This window comes from Maniola hyperantus, chromosome 3, assembly GCF_902806685.2.
Source record: "Maniola hyperantus chromosome 3, iAphHyp1.2, whole genome shotgun sequence".
Taxonomy (NCBI): Eukaryota; Metazoa; Arthropoda; class Insecta; order Lepidoptera; family Nymphalidae; genus Maniola; species Maniola hyperantus.
The window spans coordinates 15,680,499-15,695,044 of record NC_048538.1 but is presented as its reverse complement, the minus strand read 5'-3'; the positions used below and the strand labels follow the sequence as shown (position 1 = coordinate 15,695,044).

The window sequence follows — 14,546 nt, the reverse complement described above, 5'->3', positions numbered from 1 at the left end:
GCAGCGCCGTCCGAATAATATATTCTGTGAATGTAATGTCAAAGACGTTTTTGTTTCTATATAGATAAAAAGTTTTGTTAAAAGGTGTTGTTAGAAAGTTTATGAGCAAATTAAAGATTAATACTTTCTCCCCGGGTTTTTGTTATAATAGTAAACACCTTGTACCTTATATTTATTTAGTAGTCAACAAACAATTATTTAGTTTATTTATATTGTTATGGCCTTAGCGTACTTTTTGTGTATCGCAAAACTCAACAGGTCAGGGACTATTCTGCTGTCAAGGTTCTAATATAAGGAAAGTCGTTTTCCGCTCGGTCTATATCGGTCACCCTGATATTATTGCTTACGTAGGTAATAGGTGCCTATAAACGAAGAAAAATTTATTTAAACTGTCATCAAATAGGTATAGTTTCTTATTTTTCTTTTTTTAACAATGTGGAATTATTTCCTTTAATTTGTTTATTAACCGACTTCAAAAAAAGGAGGAGGTTCTCAATTCGTCGGAATCTTTTTTTTTTTTAAATTTACAGGTCAATACAAAAAAAAACTATATATAGTATATACAATATACATACCTACAGAAAAACTTATCACTAAAAAATTTATATATAGTATAGTTTCTGATTCTGAACAAAAAAGTAACTAAAGCATGCTAGTAATGGTATTCTAGTTTTCTACGTACCAGCATGGGGTATCTATTGGATAGAGACAAAAATCTCAGTGGGCGCTAACCATTTTATGTCACCAACCAGTCACAAACGGAACCATGTTTTCTGATGTGAAACAGTGTGAACAAATGTTCATCACACTATCATTTGTATGGGATAACGTAACAGAAAGAGAGCTATACTAACTTCTTCTTATATTATAGGTAGTTATGGAAAGGATGAATTACCTCAACTTTAGCGGCGTTGTAGAACTGGTAGAGCGGCTCGTGGGTAAACAGCGAGTGTGGCAGCGGCGACGCGGGGTGCGAGCCCGAGGATGCGCCTGATGATGTCGAGATGTTCCCTGCTTGGTACAGGCCTGCTTCTGCATACCTGAAGGAAAAGATAAATTATTTATATTATGTGACAAAGGTTAATTTTTATACCGGAAAATTGAAGAGTTCCTACGGGATTTTTAAAAACCTAAATCCACGCGAACGAAGTCGCGGGCATCGGTCTAGTACACAATAATGGAGCGCGTTAACCTAGAAGATGCCTATTCGCTCTTGACTTATGTCCACTTTTCAACGGTTTAACTTGGTATGCCTATAGTATACAGCAATCAAGAATATATACCCATGTCAAGCATGGTTAGGTCAAATCACAACCATTTACCGTCACATTCTATAGAGCGCTATCTCTTCTACTCTCGTGCATTTTGTATCTTCTGTCTTATAGATCACCGAACACGAATTTTATACGCCACTAGGTGATGCCCTCGACTTCGTACGCGTGGATTTAGGTTTATAAAAATCCCGAGGGAACTCTTTGATTTTCCGGGATAAAAAGTAGCCTATGTCACTCTCCAGGTCTTAAACTATACCCATGCAAAAATCACGTCGATCAGTTGCCCAGATAAGTTAGTGGCACTGTAATATGAACGTAAACATGTTTATGGTAAAACATCATTGGGTTTACCGTTTACATAACAGAACTTGAGTTTATTCAATAGGTACTCTAGGGTCCAAGATTATCTTTACGTGCGATCCGGAAACGCAACTCACCGCACATGGAGCTGGGTGCGTTTGATTTATGCGTTTATTGTGGTGATGTGACAACCATGACATCCCGCTGTGGGTCAAAGAAAGTCACCGAGAAAGTCGCAGTATCAACGACATGTCCTTATAATTCCTGATAAGAGACTCCATGTCAGAACTATTTTATTACATGGGATTTAAAGACATGCTACCTATATGGCAAGCCCCTGGGCTGTGGCATGAAACTTGTGCTTGTTATGCAATATTGGCTTTTATTTTACCATAGTTCTCTCTTCTCTTGTAAACAAGTTTTAGCAGCCCGGCGCAGAGTAAGGCGCGCCCCTTCGATGGCTCTCGCGATAGAAAGAGGTGTTTGTTAAATTTTAGGCCGCAGTCCTGTGCGAGCTGAATTGCACTTTATTGGTGTCCTAAGTTAACTTTAACGTCTTTACGGCGCAAGCTTTCTGTACCTAAAAAGTACTGTGGTTTTAGCGACTTGTGGCAGAGTGTCAGGCAATAGTATGGCTGTCTTTAAATTACTCTACCATACACCTAGACACGAACGCTGTTAGGAGTACATTAAGATTTGAGTATTTACAGTAAGAGGAAAGAAGTCCTCGATAATGTACGTACAATGATACCTCAAGTATGTACTTACGTAACTAAGACTTGTTGTTTAGCACTTTAGGAATTTTCTTACGTTCTTTTGAGTGAGCCTTCTGTGCGTAGAACTACTATTTATTTCGTGATATGGTCCCTTTTAGAAAAATCTTGGATATTTTTATGCCTCAAAGAACCATGCTCCGGCTTAGCTTATTGTATTACGCCTTTAAAATCACTGGTCTTAAAACATGAGACAAAATTCACGTTGAATTTTCAGGACTTGTTGAAGATTTTTTTACGTAGCACGCAACGGTTTCGACAAAACCAGTTTCTTCGCATTAATTAATAAGAAATGATGTGACAATATAAACATAAGTACGATGCAACGTAACGTAAAGTTAATAACCCGCAAAGAGAAACATGCAATATGGTTTAAAAGATTTAAAAAATATGAAAGAATAATGAAAGTCTGAAAGGAAAGTTTTATTATTTTACTTAGCATTAGCATAATTTATTGCAATAATTAAAGCTCAGTGCGTAAGAGGTGATAACCTGTTGGTTAAGACGTACTGGTCTTCTACTCGGGAGGTCTGAGGTTCGGTCCCGCACCTCTAACTTTTCGGAGTTGAAGTTAAAAATCACATCGTGAGGAAACCTGCATACCACACAGTTCTCTATAAAATTCTTAAAGTTGTGTGAAGTCCGTCAATTCGTACTAGGCCAGCGTGGTGGACTACGGCTTAAACCTTTCTCAGTCTGAGCGCAGACCCGTGCTGAGAAGTGGGCCGGTGATGGGTCGATCATCATGATGATGAGGATGAATGCTAAGTGTATTATTGCAATAATAGAAATTGGAATATGAAAAAGAAATAAACAAGATTTAAATTGGTAGGTACCTACTACCTACTACTACGTAAAATATGCGAATTCAAGGATTAAATATTGTCGATAATAATAATTAGAAGCCTCAATAACTAAATGGTTAAGGGTAAAAAAAAAAAAATGTTGCATATATTTTTTGCACGTTTCTCATTGGTCGAGAATGCATCAAACCCACGTTTCTAGAAGTTTTTCTTACACAAAACAATGTAGGACAAAAGAAAAAAAAAACAGTACTTAGTGTTATTAAGTAATACCTACTTAGATAACTAAACAATAATAGTTCAGTTCTGACCTTGTCTTTCTCGTAATCTCTCGTACTGAGCAAAAACGTGTTCCATAAAACCAAACTGCGAGTAACTGCCACCAGTCGAACTGAACTGAATTTAAAAACTTTAACGATAATTTTAACCACCTCAAAATCCTTAAAATTCTAAAATCCCTTGATTTGAGTTCTTGTAGCTATTATTTATTAGTCAAATTAGCACAGTTAACCTAAAGTTAACCGCAGGAAAACTTCCAGCAGTTATCTGGGACCGTTTTCGTCACAGTCTCGCGAAACTGACCGACGAATATTACTGAGAGGATTCGTAAACGGCTGATGACCATTCGAACATGTAGGTATACGTGTAGTTATACTTGAATGTACCAGTTGAATCGGCTGGTGGTCCAACTAATAAAAGCTAGCGGTTTTCTTTCAATCAACTTTTTGGAGTTTAATTAGAGGTTTGTTGCCGTGCCGTTGAGTGTCGAATTGTTCAACAAACTACTGCGAATAACTTTGATGTTACATAATATTGTACATGAAATCGACAGTATTGGTATTAAGTTCGTCTTTGTTTTCCATAACGTTGAACAATGAATCTAGGTACCTAATACAGTTAATTTTATCGCAAATTATCTAACAAAATTACAGAAATAAATGCAAGAGGAAATGCATTATAATCAACGTATTGATTTACTACCCATAATATTAATGCAAAAGTGTGTTTCTTAGTTACTTTATTGGTTTGATAGTTTGTCCTTTAATCACGTCGCAACAGAGCAGATCGACATGATTTTTTGCATGGGTATAGGTAGCTAAAAACCTTAAGAGTGACATAGGCTACTTTTTATTCCAATTTAGGGATTTAAAAACTTATATCCACGCGGAAGAAGTCGCGGGCATCAGCTAGTATAATATAAAGAAATGAAACGACGCGAACGTTGGTATATTTTTGTTCCTAAAATTCCTATTACTAAAAACTAAACCTATCAATAAAATATCAAAGATGAACTTTCCTGTTCTGACATTGCATTGAAAGTTTATTTTTCAGAATATCTTCTGTAGATATGAACCATAGATTGACATAGTCCTCCGGATTCGTACCGTGCCATTGACGCTATCGCTTATAAATTGCGGCAAGTCATAACGGTGATACAGAACAGGCTCGTGAGTCAGGCCCGCGTCACTGGCTCACTGCGCTCTCAGATAGCAATCCTCAATCAACTCACATCCTTTGCGACAATTAGTTGCCTCTACAGAACTCAATGAGGATCTGGGAGATCGTGAATTCTCTAGATGGACCCTCCCTATAATGTCCCTTATACATTTTATGTTTGAATAAATTCCCCCAGATTTTTTTTTACCGCTTATTGCATAAAAGCACAAATAGACAAGGATATACAAAAAACCGGTCAAGTGCAAGTCGGACTCTCACCGAAGGGTTCCGTCTACTCTGTGGTTTCGTATCGTTCAAGAACATCATATCAATAAAAAAAATTGATGTAACTACAAATTCGCGGTTTCGGGATTTTTCCTTTACTTGTGCTAAGACACTTTTCAACAGGTCTGATTGCAGCCAAGTCTATACTTGGCTGCAATCAGACCTGCCAATGCAATGTCTTTTTTTAAATTTATACCCATGTATAAGTTTTAAAAAAAGACATTGCATTGGCAGGTGCCAAATTTCATGATTCAAGGTCAACGGGAAGTACCCTATACCCTATACGCATAGTAAAACTAGACTAGTCGGACGCCTTTGACACGGTATATGTGTGCCTTTGACCTCGTGGTAAATGTCCCGACATTACTATGGAGATCTCGGGTCGCTTGTCACCCCTTGTCGATTGCTCTGTCTAGACGGCTTCGTTGAACCTCTGGTAATAACATACCATCCACGGATGGACGGATCTTGACAGACAAAAAAGTGATCCTATAAGGGTTCCTTTTTTTTTCTGAATATACGGAACACTAAAATCTTAGTGATTTGAAAGAACTCACCAGGATGAAGTGGAGGTCTGCGCGGGCGCCGCGTCCGCGCCGCACTCTGCGTACCACGACGTGCGTGTGCGCGCGCCCTTCTCTTTGCGCGAGAGCGTCGGCAGCAGCCGCTTTAGTTCTGTTTGTTACGAAACTTGTGTTACAAAGAGCGAACAATGATTAAAGGCAAACACAGCAATATCCCAAATATAGGCTTTTCAGTCTGTAAATTTCATCAAAGATTAAGCGAAGACGAGTAGCAAGGGACCAACAGGATCGCTATATTTTTATAACGAGCAGCGTCTTACCATTTGGCACTATAATAGTCGACGCATTTTAAAATGAGTCGTCGAGATATCCGTCTGTTTCGCTCGCACTTACGTACAAGCGAAACAGACAGATAACTTGACGACTCAGTTTAAAATGCGTCGACTACAACTAAAGCTGAAGCTACAGCCACACGTGCGCGTCATGAACGCGGAATGCGGGAGCGTACACGACGCGAATCTACAACGTGCACAGTGCACACCTACGGGATTGATGTAGTTACGTAGGTATGTGTGTATGGCACCATTAAATATCGTGGGAGGCGAGCCCCGATGTTCCCGCTTCATAGTCGCTTTGGCCATGCATAGTTGGATAATGCTTTAGATTTGTAATTAAGCCTATTGGCACATTCCTCACTACGCCTCGTCGCATATCTCTGGTGGAAAAGCCATCAAAGTGGGACCAATGAAATCTTGCATAATTTGCATTGGTATAGGTATAGCTTAAAGTATGAGCCTCGCAGGCAAAGATGCTTTGGGAGGATAAAAACCTTCGCATAAATCAGGATATTACTGTTCGTTTATACAATTTTGATGGTGCAAACATGTGCATAAAATAAACTAAATTCAGAGGACTAGATAAGTAATCTTGTCTTTTTCGGGCGGAAACTTATGGCTACGATGGAACTATATGTAGGTCCTGTCAATTTAGTTTACTTTATAAACTGTGTAGTTGTGTACAGTGAATGACAAAAAAATTGCACGAAAATTAATAATACTAGTTCTAATTCCAAGACTTCTTTCTGAATGAAAAGCGCGACCTATACTACTTGGAAATCTTGTCACACCTACAAGTTCCTTGAAATACAGATACAGTATAATGTTGTTGTGGTTAGTTTAAATAGGTATTGTTTGGTTTTAGTGGCCAGCCCAGCCTCCTAGGTGCCAAAAAGATCCCTGTTTTACAATATCTCAAGTATTTTTTTAAATCTCCTGTAGCTCCTTTACTGCAATCACTTCAGGTGGTGATGCAGTCTAAGGTGGAAGCGGGTTTACCTGAAAGGGTTGTGGCAGTATTCCCGTGTTAAGTCGTACCATAAATGGGTACCCCTAACAGATTCGCGGCATCGGATTTAGAACACTTTAATCGCTTGGCGACACTTCTTTTCCCGTAAATATACCCTCAGTTGAAGATTAATCAGTTTTTAAATTGTGCCTAGTAACTAACCAGTCAATGATCAAACCGCGACCTACATTCGGAGTCATTCAGTGTACACAAAATAAACAAAACGACGATTCTTCGTGTGGGTGTACCATTTGTTCATTGTGCTCGCTTATGCTACGCTTCCGTGCACAGATTGTAACATCGTGCACACTTTGCATAATCATTATTATCTACAAGTTGCTATTAAGTCATGCTGTGACACAGATGTGGGCACTCAAGGGCGTGCAGAGGAGCTCTATAGTAAGACCAGAATCTCATGGCAAATTCGGCATAATCACTAAATTTATTTTAAAAAAAATGTGTAAGTCCTGCAAATTGCTAATGCGCGTGGCCGCCATTTTAGTAACGTCAGCACTAAATTGAAGTTTCGAGCTGATGGTATATTTTTATTTCGGCTGACGTCAAAATGACGTCATTTCGATGTTAATGTGACATGGTTCCAGCGCAATAACAATTTGCGGGAGTTATAACAATATTCACGATATTCACAGAGTACAGTGTTGCTAACTTTGGAATTTCATTTCCGTATTTTTCATGAGATTCTGGTCTACATACCTAACACCTTTAGGATTTATTAGGCTATGAGAATGTACGAACAAATAAACATGGGTACCTACGATACCTAACTATATAGCCGTGATAGCCTAGTGGTATTTATTCTGAGGAAAACCCCAATACGTAACTATTTTTAAATCGAACCCAGGGAGCTCGTGAACACAATTTTATTGCATTTCATAAAGGTTGAATATGACACATGTCGGGGACCATTCAGATCCCCTAAAGTAGCCTTAAAGAAGCCCCTCTATCTAATTCTAGACTATGAATTCCAGTGTTAAAGTCTAACATAGACTAGAATTTATGATTAAGCAAACTAGATATTTAAACAAACAGACTTATAATAAAACTAAGTACCTACAAACATAAATAAAATATCAACATGAGAAAAACAAGATAACTTACGTCCCATTTAAAAGCGTTTAACTTGAAATACAAGGAAGTTGTGTGCGCAAAACAATTACAATAACACCATTATTAGATAAGAGACATAAACGTGTGGCGAGTATTAACCGCGAAGGATGACTGAAAATCGATTAGTAATAAAGAAACCTCTAATGCTACCTACACGGTGATTGCAAAAACCAGCCAAGTGCGAGTTAGACTCGCGCACCGAGGGTTCCGTGCTACAGTCGTATTTTTTCGACATTTCACACGATAATTCAAAAACTATGATGCATAAAAATAAATAAAAATCTGTTTTAGAATGCACAGGTAAAGCCCTTTCATAACCTTACTTGGTATAGTATCTTACTTTGAAAGTTGAAAATACTAATTATTAGTTCATGACCACAATTTTTTTTTGTATTCACGGTTTTCAGATTTTTCCCCTTATGTCTGCTATAAGACCTACCTACCTGCCAAATTGCATGATTCTAAGTCAACGGGAAGTACCCTGTAGGTTTCTTGACAGACCGACAGACAGACAACAAAGTGACCTCAAAAGGAACCCTAAAAATGTACGAAGTAAGGACGTTGGAGCAATTATCTGGCGCGGAAAATTGTTGTTTCTATATTATTGTTGCTACTTGTTCAGGTTACCTACTTACTGTTTTTGTTTTTGTTTCGTTACTGTACCTACTGTTGATATTATTTACTATTTTCATGTTACTACAAGGGTAGGTACCTTATAATTTAGGGAAACGGTAATAGCCGTGTTAGTTAAAAACTGTGTTACAGCTGTTAACGCCAACACTGGATTTAGATTTTAGATGTTTAGGTATAGATAAAAAATCAATAACATTAGGGAACTAAAATATAGGCAGCGCGCGCGCTTGTGTATGTTGTGCCCATTACACTGTCTGTCCGTCCGTCTGTTTTTAAATGACTGTTATACTTACATGGGTATGTTTTGTATCCACTCACCGATTTTAAAACTTTTGTTTTTGTGTACGAATAAAAACCGATAAAAACTGCATTTTGTTTTTCATTAACACCAATAATAATGTATCGAGTAATTATTGCGAAAAACTGCGTTTATTCACTAAAACTGTTCGCCTTTGTTAAGTTTAGTTTTGTATTTGTTAATTTTATAAAAATAAAATTACAAACTCGTCCGCCCGCTAACGGCTAAATTCGGTAACATTTAATATTTTAATTGGAAACGATCACGATGAACAAAATGGGTGTCGTAAATTGGAAAGGCAGTTGCCAAGGTCAATTTATGTAATTTGCGTAGTCAATATTATGGTAAGTATAACTGAATATTTTGGCACTTTAGAATCAATAGAACGATTACGGATTCGATGGAACAAATAAGGAAACAGAAGGTATCAAAAATCAAAATATCTAATAAAGGAAATAGCCCAAGTTCAATAAAACTTAATGAATCATGGAGATTATACCAAATATGGTCCAAATGATATCTTTATCATCTTACAGCCAGTTAAAAGCTATGGGGAAAGGATTCTCATTCATCTGACAAACGACGATGATGATTAATTTTGGAAGGGAGGGAGGGAGGGGGGGGGGGGGGGTTGTCTTCCAATGCTGCACTTTTCGGTTCGTAAGCGCCTGATCACATGGACCCATAATTACAAGCTTACATGTCCATACTTTACTGATAGATGCCCACGGGCGAGGGAATCGCAACGAGTTCGACCAACTATCGTCGGCAATAGTATCGCCCTGTGGAGATAGGTTTATATGGATGCCTGTCCACTAAAGCGGAGTGGAGCGGAGATGTGTTGATCTCTGATTGGTCAACTATACACATCTCCGCTCCGCTCCGCTTCAGTGGAGAGTCACCCTAAGAGTTGTATCGCATTAGGTGGCACGGCGAGACTATCGCCGCGATTCTCTCGTCCGTGGAAATGGCGCCTAGCGAAGTCGGAATCGTATCTGTGTAATGTGCGAAGACCATTAAAGTTACACCACAACCCAAAAGTAGAAAGGAATATATAAATGCAGGTACAGTACGCGGCAGAAAGTAATGTACATCGGCCTTTAGAATGACATTTCGGCTTTGTAGAGCGTTATCTCTGTCACTCATAACCATATGACATTTTGTCGGTCTCAATGACAGGGCCAACGCTCTACAAATCTGCTATCTCCTTCTAAATATCGATGTACATTACTTTCTGCCGCGTACTATATGTTGCTGGCAAACAAGACGTAAAGAACAAAGACAGTGCAAACATATAATACAAAATCACGAAGCCGTGAAGTGTATACACCACAACCACACCTCATGCCACTGCAAATAACTAATATTTATTTATTCGCATTCTCAGATTATTTGCTAATCTGAATTCTCGTTCATTAAAAATTACCTATCCCGGCATTATTGTAAAAAGGGCGAAAATGTTAAAATATAAAAAAATCAGTCCCTTCCCTAATCCTAGCAGCAAAGTCTTAAAATAAAATAAAAACCAGCAAGCTTTTTTCAGATGATGCATGATTTTACACATAATACAAGCGCATGCTTATATCTCTACAGATAACATGGCTAATTATATTATACTTACACAATCTCTAAACTTAACCAAATAGACAGGTCTAAATCTAGTGCTCTCCCTTTCCGCCTGAAGCGTTATAAAAAGGATAGCAATACGTATCTGTCATTTTACAGTACCTACGCGGAAGAAAGTAATGTACATCAGCCTTTAGAATGACATTTCGGCTTTGTAGAGCGTTGTCTCTGTCATTCATACCTATATGACGTTTTGTCTTTGTCGGTCTCAATGACATTGACAACGCTCTACAAATCTCCTTCTAAATGTCGATGTACATTACTTTCTGCCGCGTACTGCAGTTTAATTTAGAGAGAGTGTAAAACAGAATTACGGCCATCATTATCAAGTTAGAAAAGAAACTGTTTAATATAAATTAGTTGAGGGCAAAGATTACGAAAAATAAAAGAAAAGTATTAAATTCAACTATAAGTATTTATTGCTATAATTTATTAGTACAGGTTAATAAAAAAGAACGTATCTACCCATACTTAAAACTAAAGTACACGAAAATATATAATATCGACGATCGACATTATACGAAAAAGTTACAGAATAGGTAATTTAACTTTTAAAACAACTGAAAAGTTGAGAATTTCGCCCTTTCTACATAAAACGTATTAATTTAATTTTTTTTGATAACAGTCGTAGGTACCTAATGCTCATCGTGTTAGTTCATTAATTGTTATATTAGTTATTTCCAGGGACAGAGGTTCTGACCTCAGTTTAGCGCTGCCTTCGTCCCCGATATCAATTTTCCCTTTTAATTGGAAATAATTTAAACATTTATGTGTTAACAATTGGAGAGACGTCAACTGAAACTGAAAGTAACCCATACAAAAACCGGCCAAGTGCGAGTCAGGCTCGCGCAACGAGGGTTCCGTACCTACTACTATTGTATTTTTTCGACATTTTGCACGATAATTCAAAAACTATAATGCATAAAAATAAATAAAATCTGTTTTACAATGCACAAGTGAAGACCTTTCATATGATACCCCACTTGATACAGTTATCTTACTTTGAAAATTGAAAATACTAATAATTATTAGTTCATGAGCAAAATTTAATTTTTTTTTGTGCGATATAACCACAAATTCACGGTTTTCAGATTTTTCCCCGAATGTCTGTTATAAGACCTGCCTACCTGCCTTTCATGATTCTAGGTCAACGAGAGGTACCCTGTAGGTTTCTTGACAGACCGACAGACAGACACAAACTGATCCTATAAGGGTTCGTTTTTCCTTTTGAGGTACGGAACTTTTATAAAATTGTGTTATATGTATTGCTTTTCCTATCCTAAGCCCTCAGTTAAACCTAAACAACCATGGCTTTTTGGCTCATTCGAGAATGTCAAAAGACTCTGGAATTTTTATAACTATTCCATTCAAAAATATATTTGACTATCCCATCCACAGAATAAATTAAAGGGAGGTTCCGACATCAATCACCCTGCCTTTATGGTATAATATGACTTCTATGATATATTTCTTCTTCTATAATCTAAAAAACATGTTTTTTTTACATGAACGTCACGCTGTACGGAAGGTGAATAATAACGTCACAATTCGTACACGACATTTTTTTAACATTAAGAATATAGAGTAATCTCTGCGGGAAAATAATTTTTATGTTAAAAAATATTTGTCGTTTACGCCTTGTGACGTCATTAATCGCTTTCTATACGTTGACGTTAATAATTAATTATTTTGAAAATGAATGTAAATAATGTTTTTTTTTAATGAATTTTAGCCCCATAAACTTCCGCTATACAAAAATCACGTAATTTTAGTACCTATACTACAGTCCAAGACCCTATTTGTTAACGTTTCAATGTTCTTTATGTATTGAGCTTCAGTGGACGTCTATCGCAAACACCTGTCAAGCCAAAAGCAATGGATCCCGACCTTCGTTCACAGCGCTAAGGTCAGTTTGCATGGGCGGCGGCGGCGGCGGCAGCGCGGGCCGCTCGAGCGCCAGGCACGGCGACGACTCGGACCACGCGCGGAGCGTACCGTCGCGCCGCCGGTTGGAGGGGGACAGCGGCTCCGCTGCGCCGTTGTCGCTGCTGAAACAATATAACTGGTTAAGTTTTCAAAAAAATTCAAAGTGGACACGGACTGATAATATATTTCAAAATTTGCGTACACAGTTGGTATGGCCTTCCCGAGAGCGCGCCACCAGATACGGGTCCTGGGCCTTTCTCAATTCTCACCTACCTAGTTCCCGCTACCTCAACATCAACTTCGGAAGATCCATCGAAGCCAAAGCCAAGACCACCGCAAAAAACTCGGAATTCTTAACAAGGTCAAGCAGTATTTCACGCCGCGTATTCGTATCAAGCACAAGTCAGGTCGTGCATGGAGTACTGCAGTCACCTCTATGATGGCTCCGCTAAGTACCAACTAGCGGCTCTGGATGTCGTTGATCGTCGAGCTAGGAGACTCATAGGCGAAGACTCTCCGTTACTGGTGAAACTTCAAAGTCTCGATCACCGCCGCAAGGTCGCCGGCTTATCGGTGTTTTATAGGATATATTTATTTCGGAGAGTGTGCTCAGGAACTTTTCGACCTTGTTTCCCTTCACCATTTTACCATCGAACCGCAAGACGTCGGGCGAGTTTCCTTCCTATCAGACAGCTCATCTACACGCACGAAACGTTTTGCGTCATCATTCCTCATACGCATGGCTAAGGTTTAGGAATACTCTTCCACGATATGTGTTTCCTATCAATAACAACCCGGGTAAAAGAAGAGTGAATAGGCATCTTCTAGGTAAACGCGCCCGATCTTAGGCCACATCATCACTTTCCATCAGGTGTGATTGTGGTCAAGCGTTTGCCTATAATGAATTAAAAAAAATCTAAAAGTCGTCAGTCCAATGGGTTGGTGCGAAACAGAGAAGAGAGAAAGGTCTAATTTAATCTTACCAGTTGCTAAATCCGGAATCGCCATCCATAGAGTCAGTCAGGTAGAAGGTAGAGTTGGTAATCTTCAGCGCGCTGGGCACATCCGAGTTGATATCTATGGCCATGCACGTCGCTCGCCTGAACATCGACTTGAAGAAGTACGCCTTTCGAGATAGTAGTTACCTTTTCCTAAGCCTCTTTAATTGTTGCGAAAAGCCACATTATAAGGTGCGAAAGAGTTAGGCGAGAGAAGAAAACAGAGGAGAGGGCAAGAGAGATCTAATTTTGTAAAGTTTTCCAAAGTACTTACCAGTTGCTAAATCCGGAATCGCCATCCATAGAGTCAGTCAGGTAGAAGGTAGAGTTGGTAATCTTCAGCGCGCTGGGCACATCCGAGTTGATATCTATGGCCATAGACGTCGCTCGCCTGAACCTCGACTTGAAAGAGAAGTACGCCTTCCGGGATAGCGTCCCACTACTCTTGGTATCACTAGTGGGAGTCGTGGGCTTTTCTGGAGGAAGCTTGTCTGGCAACGGTGGGGGTACATCGCCACTGCTATTTCTTTTCTCGCCTATACTACACCTATTGAAATAAAACATGGGGTTATTCAAGGGGCGGACCAACAAATTCCTGAAAGGCCGGCAACGCATTGGTGGTTCCTCTGGTACTGCATGTTCATGGGCGGCGGTAATCACTTAACATTAGGTGACCTGCCGGCTCGTTTGCTCACCATTTTTATCAAAATAAAAAAACTATAATATCTATTTTGATCTTTGAACATTAAATTCGAATAACGTTACTAGCAAATATGCATAGCCTAAAACCTATCTCATGTTTATTTTTAGGGTTCCGTACCTCAAAAGGAAAAAGGGAACCCTTATAGCCGAAGTAAGATAACTATATCAAGTGGGGTATCATATGAAAGGTCTTGACCTGTGCATTCTAAGACAAATTTTTATTTATTTTTATGCATCATAGTTTTTGAATTATCGTGCAAAATGTCGAAAAAATACGACTGTAGTAAGGAACACTCGGTGCGCAAGCCTGACTTGCACTTGGCCGGTTTTTAGGGTTCCGTACCTCAAAAGGAAAAACGGAACCCTTATAGGATCACTTTGTTGTCTGTCTGTCTGTCTGTTTTTCTGTCAGTCAAGAAACCTACAGGGTACTTCCCGTTGACCTAGAATCATGAAATTTGGTAGATAGCAGACATTTGGGGAAAAATCTGGAAA

General features: G+C 38.8%; 2 protein-coding genes across 2 annotated transcripts in view; one reads left to right on the top strand and one right to left on the bottom strand.

Moving 5' to 3' along the window:
• The window catches only part of Exn (Ephexin), a 122,103-nt gene that overhangs the window by 22,670 nt on the left and 84,887 nt on the right, over positions 1-14,546 (bottom strand). The window contains exons 8-11 of the mRNA XM_069509459.1: positions 13,624-13,896; positions 12,313-12,473; positions 5,430-5,547; positions 896-1,040 (exon numbers count right to left, since the gene is read on the bottom strand). Coding sequence (XP_069365560.1) covers positions 896-1,040; positions 5,430-5,547; positions 12,313-12,473; positions 13,624-13,896 — 697 coding nt within the window. The remainder of the gene's footprint in view (positions 1-895; positions 1,041-5,429; positions 5,548-12,312; positions 12,474-13,623; positions 13,897-14,546) is intronic.
• Positions 1-14,546, top strand: part of loj (logjam) — a 66,546-nt gene that overhangs the window by 28,801 nt on the left and 23,199 nt on the right. The gene's annotated exons all lie outside the window — the stretch shown is intronic.